Source organism: Pithys albifrons, chromosome 8 (genome assembly GCF_047495875.1).
Source record: "Pithys albifrons albifrons isolate INPA30051 chromosome 8, PitAlb_v1, whole genome shotgun sequence".
Taxonomy (NCBI): domain Eukaryota; kingdom Metazoa; phylum Chordata; class Aves; order Passeriformes; family Thamnophilidae; genus Pithys; species Pithys albifrons.
Window position 1 is genome coordinate 9,837,531 of NC_092465.1, and position 14,807 is coordinate 9,852,337.

At 38.8% G+C, this 14,807-nt stretch overlaps 1 protein-coding gene across 1 annotated transcript in view; it reads left to right on the top strand.

Annotated features, from left to right (window-relative positions):
• OSBPL11 (oxysterol binding protein like 11) overlaps positions 1 to 14,807 on the top strand; it is a 39,412-nt gene that overhangs the window by 14,953 nt on the left and 9,652 nt on the right. The window contains exons 2-8 of the mRNA XM_071562850.1: positions 482 to 550; positions 1,220 to 1,395; positions 2,179 to 2,258; positions 3,252 to 3,434; positions 6,934 to 7,135; positions 11,255 to 11,400; positions 13,403 to 13,543. Coding sequence (XP_071418951.1) covers positions 482 to 550; positions 1,220 to 1,395; positions 2,179 to 2,258; positions 3,252 to 3,434; positions 6,934 to 7,135; positions 11,255 to 11,400; positions 13,403 to 13,543 — 997 coding nt within the window. The remainder of the gene's footprint in view (positions 1 to 481; positions 551 to 1,219; positions 1,396 to 2,178; positions 2,259 to 3,251; positions 3,435 to 6,933; positions 7,136 to 11,254; positions 11,401 to 13,402; positions 13,544 to 14,807) is intronic.

Here is a 14,807-nt window from a genome sequence, read left to right on the forward strand (position 1 = left end):
GCGGGGCATTAAGGATTAATAACACTAGATTGGTATAGGAGTACCTAGGAACTGTTTTGGTTGGTGACCATGACCAAGGTTCTGTTAATAAGCTGGTGAAAGTTAATTTTGTCCAGGAGCCCAGAAATACAAAGCTTGCTTAAAAGAGGAGCAGGAACCAGAAGCAGCTTAGATACAAGTGGTTAATTACCTGAAACTTGTAAAAATGTGTTCAGAAATGCCTCTTGAATAAAACAAGTATTAGTGGAGCTGATTATGATGTGAAATTACTTGAAATTCAGGTAGTCTGGTTAAAATGTCTTAAATTATTTTAGGACTGAAGCTGAAAAAAATCTGTGATGTGTCGCTGTATTAAAATGATAGTACAATTCTGAAAATGAAGGTGAAAATTCATTTTCTGAGAATACATAATGGTGATCAGAAGCTTGGAAGATCTGAAATATGTTCAGTGTTGGCTGATTGCTTTTCTCTCTTTTGATAGCGATCACATGGAAAATATTTATGGCTACTTGATGAAATACACCAATCTCGTCACTGGTTGGCAATATCGGTAAGCCTTTTATGGTGCTTTTCAGTAGTGTTGGTCTTTGCAGCATCTAAATGAACAGGTTTCAGATTTTTTTGAATAGTACTTGGATTTCCTTATTTCTATTAGGCAAACTTTATGCAAGAGTGTTATGCTTTTATCTATAGATTAAGCTAAAGTGTACATAAATAGTATTGGAAGTAGGAAGCAGTTAACTCATTTGATGACTGCAGCTAAAGCTTTTATGTATGAAAAGCAAGTACAGCATTAACTTTTTTTTTCTCCTTTTCCATTAAAAAATACTGTCTTTGTGTTTTCTGCTGAGTCTTCAGCTCTATGCCAAATTGCACCATCATTAAAAAAATAAAATTAAAGACCTCTTTACTGTAAATTCAAACTCAAGCAAGCTTTTCCCTTTAGTTCCCCAGGATGTCTGTCTCTCCTGCAATGACTTGATTATTCATGTTGGGTGAAATTCTCTGGTCAGGCTTCCTGTTTGATGCAACCAAACTAATATTGGAGAGATGTGTTCTTAGCACACCACACTGGCCAATTGCCTGACTCAAGTCATTAATCCCAATGCCATCTGTGCCAGCTTGTAATGAAGTATTGACTTCTCCCAGTACCACCACCCCCATGTTAAAGGAGAAGGAGCAGGTTTTATTTAGTGTATTTGCTTTGTTACCAATGCAGGTTTTTTGTGTTAAACAACGATGCTGGCCTGCTGGAGTACTTTGTGAATGAGCAGTCAAGACATCTGAAGCCCAGGGGTACCCTGCAGCTGGCTGGGGCTGTCATTTCCCCCAGTGATGAGGACTCTCACACCTTCACAGTCAATGCTGCCAGTGGGGAGCAGTATAAACTCAGAGGTAGGACGTGTGTTCTTGAGCAGGGGATTCTTCCACTAGAGGACAGTCCTGGCTCTCACCTGTGGCTGCTTGGCTGCCTGGCCCAGGGAACAGAACTTGTTTGGCAGACTCTGCTGCAATGGGAATTATGTGCAAAGCTTTCATCCTGCTCTTCTGTTAGAAATGATCTGTCTTTATGGGAAGTTCTGTAATGTCTGCACTTCATGACCTTCAGAAGACCACAAACTTCCTATGTAGAATGGAGTTTAATTTCCATATATAGTGTCCTTCAACTGTACTGATTCAAAGTTATCTAAAGCACTGTAGGTAACAGCACTGTGTGGATGCTTGCAGAGATCTGCATTATTCCTAATGCTCAGTTTGTTAACCAGCTTGTGGTGGTTATAAAAGCCCATTTTTGATTTTGTAGGCTGCAGAAATCTGGGCTAATAACTTGTAGCATTTGTTTACTGTAATTTTTAATTCTTTGCTGTAATTTTCTAATTCAGCGTACCCTACTCTCATTTCAGGAAAATGTTTCATGTTGTTGGATTACAGCATATGTGAGGGGAGTTAGTTTGTTGATTTTTTTGAAATTAATTCTGTAACAAATGACAAGAAAGAAACAGTATATATTATTGATACTGAACTTGTTTTAATATTATGACATGTGGGAAGGTTTTAGATTAAAAAAAATTACTTTGCACTGTTAAAATCGAGTGTTTCAAAGAATTTTTAAAGTCTTTTTTGCCCCTACTTTGAAATGTCTTCATTAACATAATCCTTTTTGTTTGCTTTTATCAGCTACTGATGCTAAAGAACGGCAGCACTGGGTTAGCAGGCTGCAGATCTGCACACAACATCACACTGAAGCCATTGGAAAGGTATGACTGATGTTTTCATATGCAAAAGTAATTTAGGCTGGTAGAAGTAGTTGCAAATACAACTGTCCTGTTGTCTAAGACAAATACCACAGAAGGGCGTTTGGTTGGGCTTGAAATTTATATCAAAGAGAATTTTTCTAGTAATAGATGACTTGTAGTAGAATTATGCTTTAGGAATGAAACAGTGAAATCCATTGGCCTCTGAAGAGCTGAGTGGTCCTCTCTGAGCTGGTGTTTGAACAGGGGGTGGAGATGAAAGATGAAGGTATTAGCCCAGTATTTTTCCAGTGGTTTTGCATTTTTTTAATGGAGGAGGAAACAGGACTTCATATTGTTAAAGCCTTTCCATTTTGGGACCTTTACTTTTTTTTTTTAACCTTTACTTTTCTTGTATAAACCACTTGACAGCCCACAACTAAATTTAGGATGAATTCTTGTGTTTGAGAAGCAAGTCCTCAATTCTATACCTGAGTACTGTTGCTAACCAACACTGTGATGGTTGCAAACATAACTGTACTTTATAGAGCCTCCTGATTGCCATAACACCCGTTCTGATACCTGAAAAAAAGCTTTTTTTTAAGTTACAGCCAACATCTTGTAGCTGGCTTTGTTGTGACAGATAAGTTCAATTATTAGTTCTAAACAAAATTCCATTCTCTTAAATGTCAGCTCTACCCTTGCAGGATCTGTTAGGAGTCAATTTCTGGTACTGTTGCAGATCAAGGACTAATTTTCAAGTCAGAGAAGTGATACTTATTGATCAATTTCATTTCACAGATTGTTCATAATTAGATTATAAAACAGGGCAACTGGCTGCAGACACTACTAAACATTTAGCAGTTGCTACTAATACGTTATTAGGGCTTTGTCATCTGTCCTTGCTCTTTAAAAAATTAGGAATTAAACTGTTCTGCTGTATCTTTCACATTAGAGTATTTGTTGATTATTAGGATTAATTGTAAATGTTTCTCAATATGCTTATTTATTCACTAGAACAACCCTCCTCTGAAATCTCGCAGCTTCTCTCTTGCATCCCAAGGAAGCACCAACTCTCCTGGTGTGCAAAGAAGACCCAGTCAAAATGCAGTTTCCTTCTTCAATGTTGGACATCACAGATTGCCCAGTGGAAAAAGAGTTCCCATTATGCAGCCAGATCACCTTGTAGATGTTAGAGAGGTTTGTATGCTTTAAATTATCTGATAATTTTTTTGAGAGCGCTGTTGTGTTATTTGTAGGATTGTGGAGAAACCTGCTCTTCTTGGTTGGATGTGTTGTCAGTGGTGTGTCCTAAGCTATTACTGCACAGCTGTGTCAGGATAAGGAGCTGCCTTGGTGAATTGTAGAAGTATGTGGTGTATATCCTGTGATTTGTGTGCTTTGCAGTAGTGTCCTGGTGCTGAAGGTAGAACTATGTGTGTTCTCTTTCTTGCAAGTCCTAGCACTACAAGTGATAAGGGAATATCCTTAAGGAAGTAGAACATCATATACTATGAGACTGTTACACACTTTTCTTCCCATGTCAAGGTATGGAAGAACTGACTAAGCTGTGCTTGTATCTCCTATGACTAAGGAGAAGTTGGTCATGATTGATGTTTAAGAATACTAATACCACGTTCTGGTATGCTTATTAATGGTCTAGGGAAGGATGCGACTGAAAAGGGAGCTATTCAGAAGCCTGCCATTTTTTCACTACACATTTACACGTTCAGGTCTGTTGTATTTTGGAGAAAAAACAGAAATAATTACCTTTCCATCTTAACTGATAGAACAGACAGACTACTGGTTGATTTGAGTATTTGCAGGGTAGAGATCAGACTTCAGAACCTGTGAATCTCTCTGTCCACAGCAGACTGTTCTTGCAGATGTCTTGCAGAAGGGGAACTGCTGCCATCCTGTTTTATAGCAGTAAAATCTCCTATAGTACTAATGTAGAGATGTGAAGTCCTGACAGGTGCTCAGGAAAACTTCTGGCATTCCTGTGACTTCTGTGTTTTACAAGCTGGTTCTTCTGCTTTATCTTGTGAATGAGAAGTTTGCCTTCAAAATCCATTTTATAACTGAAGCCTTAAGGTAGTTGCTTTTCAGTTTGATTCATTAAGTTGCCTCTTACTTGGGGTAAACTTCTTAGTAGTGTGGTGAACACTTACAGCATCTGGTGAACTGAAATAGTACTTCCACTTTCTTATCTCTTGCATGAAAACAGTGACAGTACAGAATATGACATTAATATTTATAGAATTCATGCCAATAGCTCTCTTAGCAGTGTTTCTTTTCTCGTTGGATTTTGATGTTTGAGAAGTTGCCTTTAAGTGAGGTGGTGTTTCAGAATTGGCTTTTTTACTTTTTGACTTTTCAAATGGCAATATGGCATTCAAAATTTCAGGGAGGAAAGCAAAGTGTGTGTGAGCTGGAGCACTGAGGCACTCACTGGTCTGCATCCTCTGAGATTCTTACTGGGCGGGAAGTAATGTGGAATGGTGTTTCTTGGCATTGCAGTGAGCACAGGAAACTATTTATGCTCTCTTTTGATTGCTACTGAGTTTGGTGGCACAGCATGATTATTTATAAACTTAAAAAGTTTTGACCTGTACAGGGGAAGAATCCTCACTTGTAGCAGCTTTTCTGAATCTTAAACTTTGTTTGCCTTTCTTTTAAGCTGAAATGCTTGCTAGATACAATGACTACTTTTTTTTAAGATATAGTTGAAGTACTTCAAGGGCACATACATGCCTGTTACACTGAGCATGATACAGCTTCAATACTTACAAATTCTGTTTGAGAAGCTGCGGGAAGTGCAACTTCTCTTTCAAGGGGTCTGCTGCATGGTGACCTTTTTTTGATTTTCCTGTGAGTTGCACTGTAGCTGGGTTTTCTGTCAGTCTCTTTCCCATCAACTTCCACTTGTTCCTGGCTGAGTCTGTCACACTGCTGGCTTGGATACCTTGCAAAGCAGGAGATTTAAGAGGATCTTTATGCCGACTTGCACTGAATGAAGGTGTGTGTGTTTGCAAAAGGAGAACCATTGCCTGTACACTTCTTGTAGATAGTGAATTTTTCGTCACAGTGCTTTTCTTTTTCTAGCACTCTTATAGTTTGTTTTTCCAAATCTGAGTGTATAAATAAGAAAAAGCTTAGGACTGGTCAAAGTGTATTCTTTGAAAGGGAAGATATTCCTATTTGAACTTCAGTGCTCAGCATAGCGTGGCTTGTCCTGTTGTCTGACCTGACCCTGGAATGAAGTGCTTGGGTCCTACCATACAATAAATTATTAACAGTGAAGGTCACCAGAAGGGTTGTTATGGTTTATCAACAGATTATCTGTGGATTTTGGATTTTTTAATCCAACATACTTCTTAAAAGCATTGGAAGAAAACTACAGACAAAGACTTATCCTGCTCATGACTGGAGGAAAAGGAGACACATGTTATGATAGCAGTGATGTGTTTGCATAGGCAGGGCTGTATGGAATTGTTCTATGGGCTTTCTGCCCTAGTGCTCCTGGGGCGTGCTAAGGCTGACTCAGCACAGTTAAACCATTTCCAAAGGGCCAATGCTCTATCAGTTCACTCCTTCACATGCTATGTAGCCAAGCCCTTAAATGTTCCAAATACCACATACTGTGTATTTGGATGAATGCATGTTCCTTAAGTATTGCATAAAATTGTGAAATAATTTCTGGAAGTGATTGCAGGCAGAAGTGTTGAAAAAAAACATCAGTAAGATACTGCTAGGATTGGTGAATTAAAAAGCTATGTATTAAATGCTTTAATGTATCAAAGGTTCTTTAAAGAAATTCTGCTGCTGCTCTGCTAAATTAATCTGTCTTAACAGTTCACTGCCAGAACATGTAGTGATTACAGAGTGGGGCCCTCCAGTTACATCGATACTTGTTGTTCCTCCCCCAAAAGGGGACTAGCATGTGTAGGAGTTTATTTTCATCCCTGTGATTCAAAATCAGGTAATATTTTGTTCTGTGAGTATAAAGAGGAAAGTGCTGCTTGATGGCTGGTGTGCTTTGCCCCTATACCTCATGTGGGCAAATGTGGTGTTGCAGGTTCTGTGGTTTAGGGATATGGAGCTGTGTGAGGGTGGAAAGGAGCTTGAGAGGGAGAGCGAGGTGGATAACAACAACAGGACAGCTGCACTTTGAACACATAATGAAGGTTAAAACCCTACTGGCTTTTCTTCCCCCTCTGCAGACTACATGGGGAGATGGTGATCCTGACTGTGGTGTCAGTGCAAGCTCTGGACAGGCTGAAAAGATCTTGATAACCGCAGATGTCAGATCCTTCTCCAGCCTGTGAGCTTGATTACTCCTCCTGTAGAGTGCATGTGGGGTTCCCCCCACACCCCCATCCCTATCAACTAGGCATGAAAGGGTTTGGTATTTATTGCAGAAAGTATCATGTCCAAATTCCTCTGCTTTTTTTGAGTCACTCTGATTATTCTTTTGCTTGTTAATAAGATGCCATGTATCGCCATGGGCATTTCATTGTGCATTTAATGACTCTGTAGTACCTGCATCGAGAAAACAAAGTACAGTTACCTTGCCAAACATCCGTTACCTTGTAGTTTTATTATTACCATGAAATCATTTGGGATTCTCTGTGTGCACAACTGAACACGTTTCACACAGCACTTCCAACCCCTGACAAGTGCCTGTTTTGTTTGGCAGATGATGTCTCAGGCTGAGGGCCAGCAGAGAGACTTGATCAGGAGCATAGAATGCCTGCCTGTCTCCGGTCACCTTACATCCTTGGATCAAGACCTATTAATGCTCAAAGCAACTTCCATGGCAACCATGAACTGCTTAAATGACTGTTTCCATATTCTCCAGTTACAACATGCTTCTCAACAAAAGGGATCCTTACCAGCAGGTGGGTATAGGTGCTCACAGAGAGATTAACAAAGGCAAATCCTTCCCTTCTTGCAAAAACGTTTCTTCCACTAAGTCCAGTTTCACATGGGGAAAGAAAACTGGTCTCATGTGCATTTTTCCGGAGCCTGACGTGGTTGCACTGGGTAGAACTCCATGCATATTATGTTTTTTTTGTATATAATTCATTCTTTTAAGAAATCTGTGGCAGCAGCTGCATAAATGTAACATTGAATTGCTGTACAGCATCTTGAAACAGAACAAAATTACAAAAGGCACCACAACATGAGGGCTGCCTTTGGGATGTAACAGACTGCTCAAAAAGATTGCAGAAACCAGGGTATATAATGTCCAATACAGCTCTGTCAAATGTCATACTTTTGGCATGCTGAATACCTACTATAAGCATTTACATGTGTGTAGTTTCCATCTCTAGGTAAACATTAAAACAGCTCTGCATTTGCACAGGTTATTATTAATGTTGTTAATATATCAGTATTCTTGTTTTGAGTTACTATCCTAGTCTAAACCATGGTGTCAGATGAGTCTTATATTCCATTCTGAGGCCAGAACAGACTTGTAAGCCAATGCAAGTTGCCTAAGGGTTAAGAAAAAAAAAAGAAAATCTCTCAATAAACAACTGACCACCCCAACAAACAAACCCCAAACCCATGAATGAAGCTCATGAACGTGGAATAAGTGCATTCACAGACAGCAGACAAATATGTTGCCCTGTCTGCACATTTGATTACTTCTATGCAAGTAGGAGATTTGCAGAATTGTTCTGCCTAATTCATGTGCAGTGTATGGAACTGAATGTGCTCATTGTTTGTAAATTCTGCATCTTATTGTGCCTTTTTTTTGTGTGTTTACTTCGTGGCTTTTTGTGAGCAAAAAGCTTTTGAAGATTTTCAAATGTTTGTCTTGCACAACAGATCTGTGGATGTGGTAAGTATGTAACAAAGTACACTCATAAGTTGTCTCTTGCCTTATCTTTCCCTTATTCCTGTCATATTCGTGGTGCCTGCTTTCCCAGGGCATATGATTTCAGAATTGTAATTAATTTCACTTCTAAGATGAAAAAATAAGTTGGATAAAGGTATTAAAACTATATACAAAGAGTTTGTGATTCTGAAATCATCACAGGCATTAAAATAGAATATGTGAATAGAATGAATTTTTTTGCTGTATTTCTGTTCAAAATTTCATTTTAAAGATAAAAAATTGGATGGCACCTCTCCATATCTTTGTCTGAATTCTGAAGTTACTCACACTGAAAGAACTCTTCCTATTTCCTGTGAATTTTTTTGCCTATTGATGCATAACTGTGAGAGGTGCACATCAGAACTATTTTTGTTTTGGCATTTTCATGTGTGCACTGCTAAGAGGGGTTTTTGACTTTTATCTGGGGACATAAGTAGGGTCCAGTGAGCACCACTTAAGAACTTAAAAAGACAGTTTTGTTATGGTTTGGGGTAAAGTATTGTAGGTTTATAATTTTTCAAACTGTGCAGGGAGAAGCTTAGGTCACTGACTGCTGCTCAGTTGGTTTCCACCTGTTCATGGCAAAATCTAAAAAAAAATGCTTGAAGATGTCCAAATCTTGAGGATTTCTGGTGGTATCCTAGGGAAGTGGATGGAGAGGGAAGGATCAGCAGATTGGATGATGCATTACTGGGGCCAGAGTTAAAAACAGACCACTAAAAGAATGCATGTGCCTTTCTGCAGCCTTCTACTCTCCCCCCTGCTATGGCCTTTCTAGAGACACTATAATAATCTTGTTCCTTTCAAGGACTGCAAAGAACTTTATTACTATTATTTTTTTAATCCATTTATCTTTGATTTCTCCTCTTGACTAAGGAGGGATATTTCTGATTCAACTGGCAGAGCCTTTTTGGAGGGTTCAGAAATTAATATAGAAATAAAAAAGGATTGTGGCTTAATTCAAATGCTGCAGGAGGCTTTTCTATGTTTAAATGTAGGAAAACATAACATACAGGAAAGGTTTTGAATACAAACTATTCTATCTAAAAAAATGTATACAAACACTATATGATCTTAGTAGGATCAGAAAAGCAGGCCGTGATGCTTCACCTGATATGACTGAGGTGCAGGAGGAAGTGATGGAGACTTGTCATAATATCAGTTTCAACATAAAGTGGAAAGAAGTGGTTTTGAGTCTGTTAAAATGGTACTTGACTGTGAAGAATGTCTTGAACAAGTGCTTGTTAGGCTTAAAAAATAAGGATTAGAAATTATGTCAGAGTGCCAGTTTGCTATGAATGGTTAGATGACAAAAATCACTAAAAAACAAGCAGAAGAGCAAAAATAATGCCCCAACACATTAAGGTGTATCATGAATCACAAACTTGAAGGTGGACAAGAAAGTTGCACTATTAACTTTTTCTAAATTCAAGTAAAAATGGTGAAATGTACTGGATTTAAAAAAAAAGGTACTTTGTTATCATAAAGATAAATTGCAAAAACACTTTGCAGCTCTTGAAGAACAATATTGCAAGTGAGATTCTAGTCTGAGAGGTCTGTGTTGTAACTCAGGGAAAGTCCTGACAAATTTTGAAAAAGAAATGGGCTGAAGACTTCTAGGGAGGGAGGAGGTCACAAGTAAGGCAAAGAGCTTGTGGTGATGCAAAATAGTCAAGAGCAGATTTGAATGTGATCTTTCAGTGAAAGAGAAGTATTAAGGTGAAATCCTGTCCATTCACTGAGATTAAAATGCAGCTGGTAGCTCAGATCTTTTAAAAATACCTTCCTAAGAGCAAAAATTAAAGAGAATGTAATAAGGTTGCTTTAGATGTACCTGTTAGGGAATAAATGTAAAAGAAAGGTTATTTTTTAAATTCAAGCTAACATAGAGTCCGTAAGTGTGGATTAAATGTGGCCCAGAACATGCAGTTAGAGATTACTGTGTTGAAAGTTCCAGCTTAGAAAGCAGCTGTCACAGAGGTTTTAAAGAGGAGTAAAACCTTTTCCAAAAGAAAAGTGTGACAGTGACATTCTGAGCATCTTACTTTTTGACTTCTCTAAACTTCTGTGTAAATAGCTTAAACTGCTAAGGAATTCTTATTTCTTGTTATGTAATAGATTAAGGAGTAATAAACTATGAAAATAAACTACCTTGCTGTGGGAAAAGTTGTCTCAGTAGTAAAGCTGGACTTTTTCCCTGCCCCAATATTTTCCTGGTGGAAATGCTGGTGTTTATCTGAATTAAGCTTGCTCTGCCTGTTGTGGTTGAGGTGTGACCTAGTTCAGGTAACGGGTCTGAAGGTAAAGGATTGTGTATCGTATAGGAAGGGAAAACAGACACCTCAGTAGAGGTTCCTAAGCACAGAGACCTACTGTCTGGTGGTAGAAACTCAGGTAATCCTAATAATTTCTGTGTTTGCAAAGCAGCCAAGGTGGTTTGTCAGTTTGTGTATTCTTCAGTAAAAACTGATTGGAATCACCTGTACATTTATTACCTTTTGAAAAAGAATGGAACATTTGTGTTATTAATGAGGAACCTGATATGTTCTGATAAATTAGCTGGGAGTAACTGGAGAAGCTGGAATCATCAGGTGGGTAATAGCTTTCCAAGCCCTGCAGCCTTTGTTTTTTTGATAACTATTATTTATTCAACAGTGTGTGCCTGCCTTCTCTGCAGGAGAAAAGACAAACAGCTTCTGCAGAGAAAACACTGACAACAAAACTTCTGCTTTATCTCTTTTTAGTGTAGAACTGAGTTGGGTTTGAGAAGCCAGTAAGTGAAAAGCAGCTTTCTTTTTTTGGTACCGATTAAAGAAAATTGTAAGGGTTACTTAACATTCCTGTGATACTGAGTTCCTCCTGTGGTATCTGGTTACACCTTTCATGACACCAACTAGTTTCTCCAGTCCAAGTTGCATGTATTACAGCTCGCCAATCGCAGTGTTTGTGCTAATGATCACTGAAGGTGGTGTCTCATTGCACCACCTTTGTTTAGTGGCTGCTGGAGGCATTGGCTGCAGGAGGAATTGGCAGCTTTCAGCTTATTTAAAAAAAAATAGCTCTCCTGTGAAAAACTGCTATTTATTGACCTTGCAGAGGATGAGCAAGTTTCAGCGCAAACTTTCTTTTGCTTCAGGAACGACAATCAGTTGGTTGGAACCGAAGATCTCTCTGGCAAACCACTTCAAAAATGGAGCAGCTCAGAATTTCCCAGCAGAGATAAACAAGCCAGCATCTGTCAGAGAAGAGCAATCCATTGCAGAGCCCTGCCACCTTACAAGGGTAAGGTAATGTGAACATTTCTGTGGGGAATTATTTAGAGGAATATCTGTGAATGTTCATATTATGGAAAATCATATTTTTGATCATATTATGGAAAAATGATTTAATGACAGTTCTTCCCATACTTTTTGATTAGCTGTGTTGGAGTAGGAATGAGTTCAGTTGCAGTAAATGAAACTCTCTACCTTGTTTGTTCAACAAATTTTTGCTGCTTTATGTAACTAACCATCAACTGGAGGGAACCAATTGGGATGGTAATGCAAGGTGTTGAAATAGGCAGTATATACCCTTGCATTTTGATCTAAACCAAGTAAATAAAGTGCAAAAAACCTAACTGAAATTCATGAAACTCTCAAAATAGGCCCAGGAGGAACTACCTAGGCAGACAAAAGACAAAATTGCTGGTCTCCAGCTATTACAGCTCCTCGTCTTTCATTTCTAGGTCTTGCTGCATCTGTTTTTCTTAATCTGAGCAACTCTCATCACTTGACTTCAGGGTGGCTTAATGTATTTGAAATACAGCTAGTCTGTGTCATTATAACTGATAAGCTGAATTTGAATTGCAAAATACTGAAGTAAAAAACCAGCAGGGATTGTGATGAACATGTTTTCCTAACTAAGCTAGAAAATCATAATTACATTCTCCTTATGCTGTTTGGTTTCATACCGTTGTTTGGCTGAGACTGTGTCACTGTGAAAAGATAATGTGCTGGTTTATGTGTCATTGTGAAAAGATAATGTGCTGGTTTATGTCTGCAATAGCACTGGGCTATCTTGGAGAAAAATTAAAATGAAAAAGATTTTTTTTCAATTGCTACAATTTTTTAATGGGTCAGAGTAGTTACTATTAAAAAAAGAAAAGATGGAAAAAAACCTAGGAGCTTTCAACTAAATCACATAATTCTTTCCTTTCAATAATTAGGCAAGTTACAGTTTGAGTGTATCATGTATTTGGGATATGATTAGTGTTATCACTGCCTGTAGGTATTTTCATCTCTCTTAGTTATGATAGTAAACAGCATAGTGTCCTTGGAAAGGAGTCACCTCTGTGACACTGCACTTTTCATCAGGATTTGAGCTTTGTGTCGGGGCTTGGCCCCATGTTTTTGGTAGTTGAGTGTTGATAAATCTGCTTTGAGGTAGGGCAGCTGCTCCAGGACAAAGCTCTGCTCAGGCAGAGGCAAATTGCCGCCTTCTTGTGGCATTCAGTGCCTCTCCCTTCTCTGTCTGGCTCCCTCCAGCTGTTTGCCCAGGAGGATGCAGCTCAGAGCTCTGGGAGTACCACTGTTCCTTCTGCCTGAAGTGTTTGACTTTCAGCTTGTGGTGTGAGGGTTTTTAAAATAGTGCTGATATTATTTCTACTAATCTGTCTGCTTTAGTTTTAAGGTATCCAGCATCTGTAGTGTGTGTATGTTATGGGGGTTTGTTGTTGTTTCATAAAACTACTCCAAGTTACTTTTCCTTTTTATTTCACTATTACATATTGGCACTGGCAGCGACATGATAATGCTTGTGAAGAGCAGCTTGTGAGATACCAGGCATGATGGTAGTCAGGTAACTTGGAGCTACCATTTGATACAACCAGTGATGGCAACACTGGAAGGGCTGAGGTAGTGTGGAGGTGGAGGGATGTTATTGAGGTAGTTGGAACTTCTGGTAGTTTTTGCTTTGCTGTTTCTGTGTATGTGTGAGCTCACAAAACTGACAGGAAAACAGGTCATGGTTTCTTTTATGCTTTTTCTTTTTTTCCATGACTCCTTGTGAGAGATGGTGAGAAATCTTAGCTTGAATCCTCTAGATGGAACCTGCTCTGAGTTATGTTAGTATCCCTTCAAATTCTTCAACTGTTGTTTATCTTGGGAGTAGATTCCATTGTGCAGCTCTCTGCAGGGGTTTATGTTGTCTTTTTTCATACATGGACAGTTAAATACAATATGAAGTCCTTTTTGAATACTGTCTGGCCAGCCACATCTTTGAGCTGAATTTATGGCTCTTATTCCAGGAACCTGAAGAAATAAATCCAGATGAGGAGCTGGAAGATATCTGTGATGATAAAGAAGATGATCTAGGAGCGGTGGAAGAGCAGCGCAGTGTTATCTTGCATCTCTTGTCTCAGCTGAAACTCGGCATGGACTTAACAAGAGTAAGTAACTGAAGTGTGAAGACTGGCTGCAGTGCAAGTGAAGTATCATTTTAAACTCAACTCTTGTATTGAAAAATAATGTGTTTTATATTAAATTGTGGCCTGTAGCAACTTCAATCCCCAGATATGATGTCAAGTTTGAGGGAGGTTTAATTGAAATGGGCTGAGGAGGTGGATTTAGTGCAACTGACCATGTCTTTTTATTACCTTCTCTTTGTGTTTTCTACTGTGTTTTTCTTGGTTTTCCTATAATGGCCTGATTTTATTCCTGTGTTTGCACCTGAGTCTTTTCATGCTGTTTTCTACAGCCTTCTCATATTTTTATATCTGTATTCTTTTCATATTAATGCTTTTTCACACAACTTGCATAACCCTACAGTTGTATTCATGCTACTTCTGAAAAGTTTTCTTTTGGTTCCCCACTATTGATCCTCAGACACGTGTTTACACCTTTTTGCTATTCTCATCTCTGTGTTTGCTCACATGCACACAGGAAAAGGTTACCCTGGGGAGAATTGGACTTGACACTTCAGTGCAGATCTCAAAAGGAAGCAGCTTGGAAAAGTTAACACTCAGTTGCTACCAGACAACTTGTGCAGCAAATCTGGGAAAATCAGGCTGCTACCAGCTTATGTTCAGTTCAGTTGCCAACAACATGGCAAGTGTATTCAGTTGAACTGGCACGTCTGTTAACAGTCTTATGTCCATGCGCTTTCTCTTTGAATGCAGCTGATTTAAATGGATTGTCTTGATGTCATGCTTGAGACACCCTGTATTGCTATTTACAACAGTTAGTTATGTGGGGTAAGTTCCCACTACAGGGAAGGAAGTGACTCATGATACCCACATCTCTCATTCTACAGTATTGCTCTTGGCTTAACAAAGGACAGAGCTGATGGTTTTTTATAGTGGTGAATGTAACTGGGAAAATACAAGGTACTTCTGCTCAGAGGTACAGGATCAACCTATATTACACTGCTTCTTATGGTTACTTGTTTTAGTTGCTGTGGTGTGGGAGATTCTGGAGGCTCTCCAGAGCTGACATAACTTCTCTGCTTTTCTCTCCATTAGACAAATCCTCTTCTAATCTCTGCTCTGAACCTTCCTTGCTATAGTTTGAGTTCCTTCATGCATGTTTTCTTCTCTACAGACATATGGGACACATTATCTCTTTGCAGCTGTTTTATATTTTGTTTTTATTTACTGATGCTCAGTCCCTTTCAACATCTGTAGTCCTAATAGTACTCACTGGGCTTTTTTTGCC